This window comes from Montipora foliosa, unplaced genomic scaffold (assembly GCF_036669935.1).
Source record: "Montipora foliosa isolate CH-2021 unplaced genomic scaffold, ASM3666993v2 scaffold_420, whole genome shotgun sequence".
NCBI classification, from domain to species: Eukaryota; Metazoa; Cnidaria; class Anthozoa; order Scleractinia; family Acroporidae; genus Montipora; species Montipora foliosa.
Window position 1 is genome coordinate 1,576,872 of NW_027179724.1, and position 2,500 is coordinate 1,579,371.

The window sequence follows — 2,500 nt, forward strand, 5'->3', positions numbered from 1 at the left end:
TTGTAAGTTTAGCTTGTATAGCTGTCAAAATGTCAAGGAGTTGGACCATGAATCTGATATGGCACAACCTTAGGCATGCACCTCCAGTTTACAGCTGTGGCACAGACCTGCAAGAGGGGAAAAAATCAAGCCCCAACCTGTCATGGAACTCAATGTAAAGAGGTCCAAATTAGATAGCGATTATGATCCTGATAGTGGTGTGAGGTGTTTATTGTATGAAGCTAGGAAAAACTTGAGCACACAAACATCAGATGAAGTTATGTTGAAAGACAAGCTTCAAAAGATCAATCCTAAATTTGCCCTGTCTCAAATCATTTCTCCTGGTGGTACTAACTTACAGGAAACAAAATTTGGAAAATCTCCGAGTGGTTCATATGCAAGTTATCAGTTACAGTTTTCCGAGTCCAATTTTCAAGTTTTCTGCAATATTGACTCAGTGCCTAGAGCAGACGGCAATGATGGTAATGATGACCAAAATGCTGTATCTGCGTTTCCTGCATTTCCTTTGCAACATTCTGAACAGTACAAAAAGCCAGATGGTTTGAGCAGGAACCAAGAAGCACTCCTGGATCATTTGACTGTTGATGAGGTAAAGCTCAATAACATAGAGAAGACTACAAGAGAACGAGCAGCCTCCCAAGAATGGAATGCTGAAAGAAAATTTCGGTTTACAGCTTCTAATTTCCACACCATTGCAAAAAGGAAAAGAAATCATGCCTCTTTAGTAAACAATCTGCTTCATCCCAAGCCATTTACTTCCAAGCAGACAGAACACGGGAAAACCTATGAACCTGTAGCCTTGAAAGAATATGGAAAATATATGTTTGCAGCTAGGAATCCAGTCACAGTGTTAAAAAGTGGCCTTGTTGTGAGTATGGCCTGTCCAATTTTGGCAACATCGCCAGATGGCAAGGTCATTGATCATAGTTGTAGTAAGCCTTTTGGACTAGTAGAGGTTAAATGTCCCTTCAGTAAGTTTCATGTAAGTCCCTTACTGAGATGCATGTGCAGATGAAAGTTTCTTTGCAGAAAATGTAAATGGACAGCCAAGACTGAAAAGGGGACATCAGTACTACTTTCAAATACAGGGTCAACTTGCTGTTACAGGGGCTAACTGGTGTGATTTTGTAATTTACACCAGCAAAGGTATGAGTGTAGAGAGGATCACATTTGATCCTCAGTTCTGGGACACATTGAATGAATTCCTTAAGAACTGCTATTTCAATCATTTTATAGAGCCAGCCGCTTTAGAATTCTGTAAACATTAGAAAAGCGTGTCATTGTTGTTAAATTGTAGCAATGACACATATGTCTAAAACAGAGTATCAACCTTGATCAACCTTTTAGTTTCTTTATTCTCAGTTCTTGAGCACAATGACTGTACGAAGATAAATGACAGTTTACTAGCTCCTAGCGCACAAAGATGCCGAAACCCTAGTTTACCAAAAAGTGCTCTTTCTGAGACATAACATTAGGGTCTGGCGCTTTAATTAAATAATGTTGTCTTCTGTAGAAGGCATTATTGCTTTGCCTAAATGTTACGTGGAAAAAAGAGCATCGTGCATGTTACACAAAAAGGCACAGACACTCCACATTTGATTTACCACCCCAAATAGACTAAGTGGTACGACACTATCCCAAATGCGGAAGTTCTTGACTTTGTTAATAGCTCGTTCGATATGTATTCTTACCGAGGCAATTTCCTGGGTCTTGATAACATCTTGTGCTGTCATTTGGGTATACAACCCTAGAAAAGGTGGAATGTTTAGGTTCACACCCAGTGGAAGGAGATCTTCAATTGTAAAGCCTTTATCGGCCATCACAGTGTCACCTTTATCAAAATCTAACTTCAGAAAACCACTTCTCTCAACAATTTCGCGATCGGAAATACTTCCACTGTATAGTTGACTGATAAAAGTTATAGCTCCACTAGGAGCAATTCCAACTTAGCCTTTCAGAGTTACGTGGTTTTTATACGAGCTGAACAGTTTCGAATTCAAAAGAAGGCTGGAAGGCATCTGACATCTAATCTCTGTGCAATCGATTATTACACGGGTGGAAGAGTATTTGTCTTTAAAGCTGTCTGGCATAGTAACTGTAACAACCTCCCTCCTTATTTGCCCATATAGATACTTGACCAAATTTAAGATACAAGTAATTTATCCAGGACAGGAATATCCTGCTCACTGTTGACTGAGAGATATGAAACAAGTGAGCCAGATGCTTTTCTGCAAATCCCCTTCTTAGTCTGCAGAGTACAAGGAAAAACTCCTCTCTTGCCTCTAAGCTCCTTTTTCTACCTTTGTGAGTGCATTCCTCTGGTTCCTCGGTTTCATTTTCGTTCTCATCATAAAAACGCTTTGGGACACTTCTTTCTTTTGACGAGCAGTACCTAATGTTCTCCCCATTCGTTCCAGTGTTCAAAAATTCATATACAGCATTAAATGTAGCAAAGTTAGGAAAGCCGGTGTAAAAGGCGATGTCCTCGTCAGAGGTAAAA

At 39.8% G+C, this 2,500-nt stretch overlaps 1 protein-coding gene across 1 annotated transcript in view; it reads right to left on the bottom strand.

Moving 5' to 3' along the window:
* Nucleotides 1-2,073: 2,073 nt before the first annotated feature.
* LOC137988532 (uncharacterized) overlaps nucleotides 2,074-2,500 on the bottom strand; it is a 1,017-nt gene continuing 590 nt past the window's right edge. Inside the window, exon 1 of the mRNA XM_068834535.1 lies at nucleotides 2,074-2,500. This exon is cut by the window's right edge and continues 590 nt beyond it. Coding sequence (XP_068690636.1) covers nucleotides 2,074-2,500 — 427 coding nt within the window.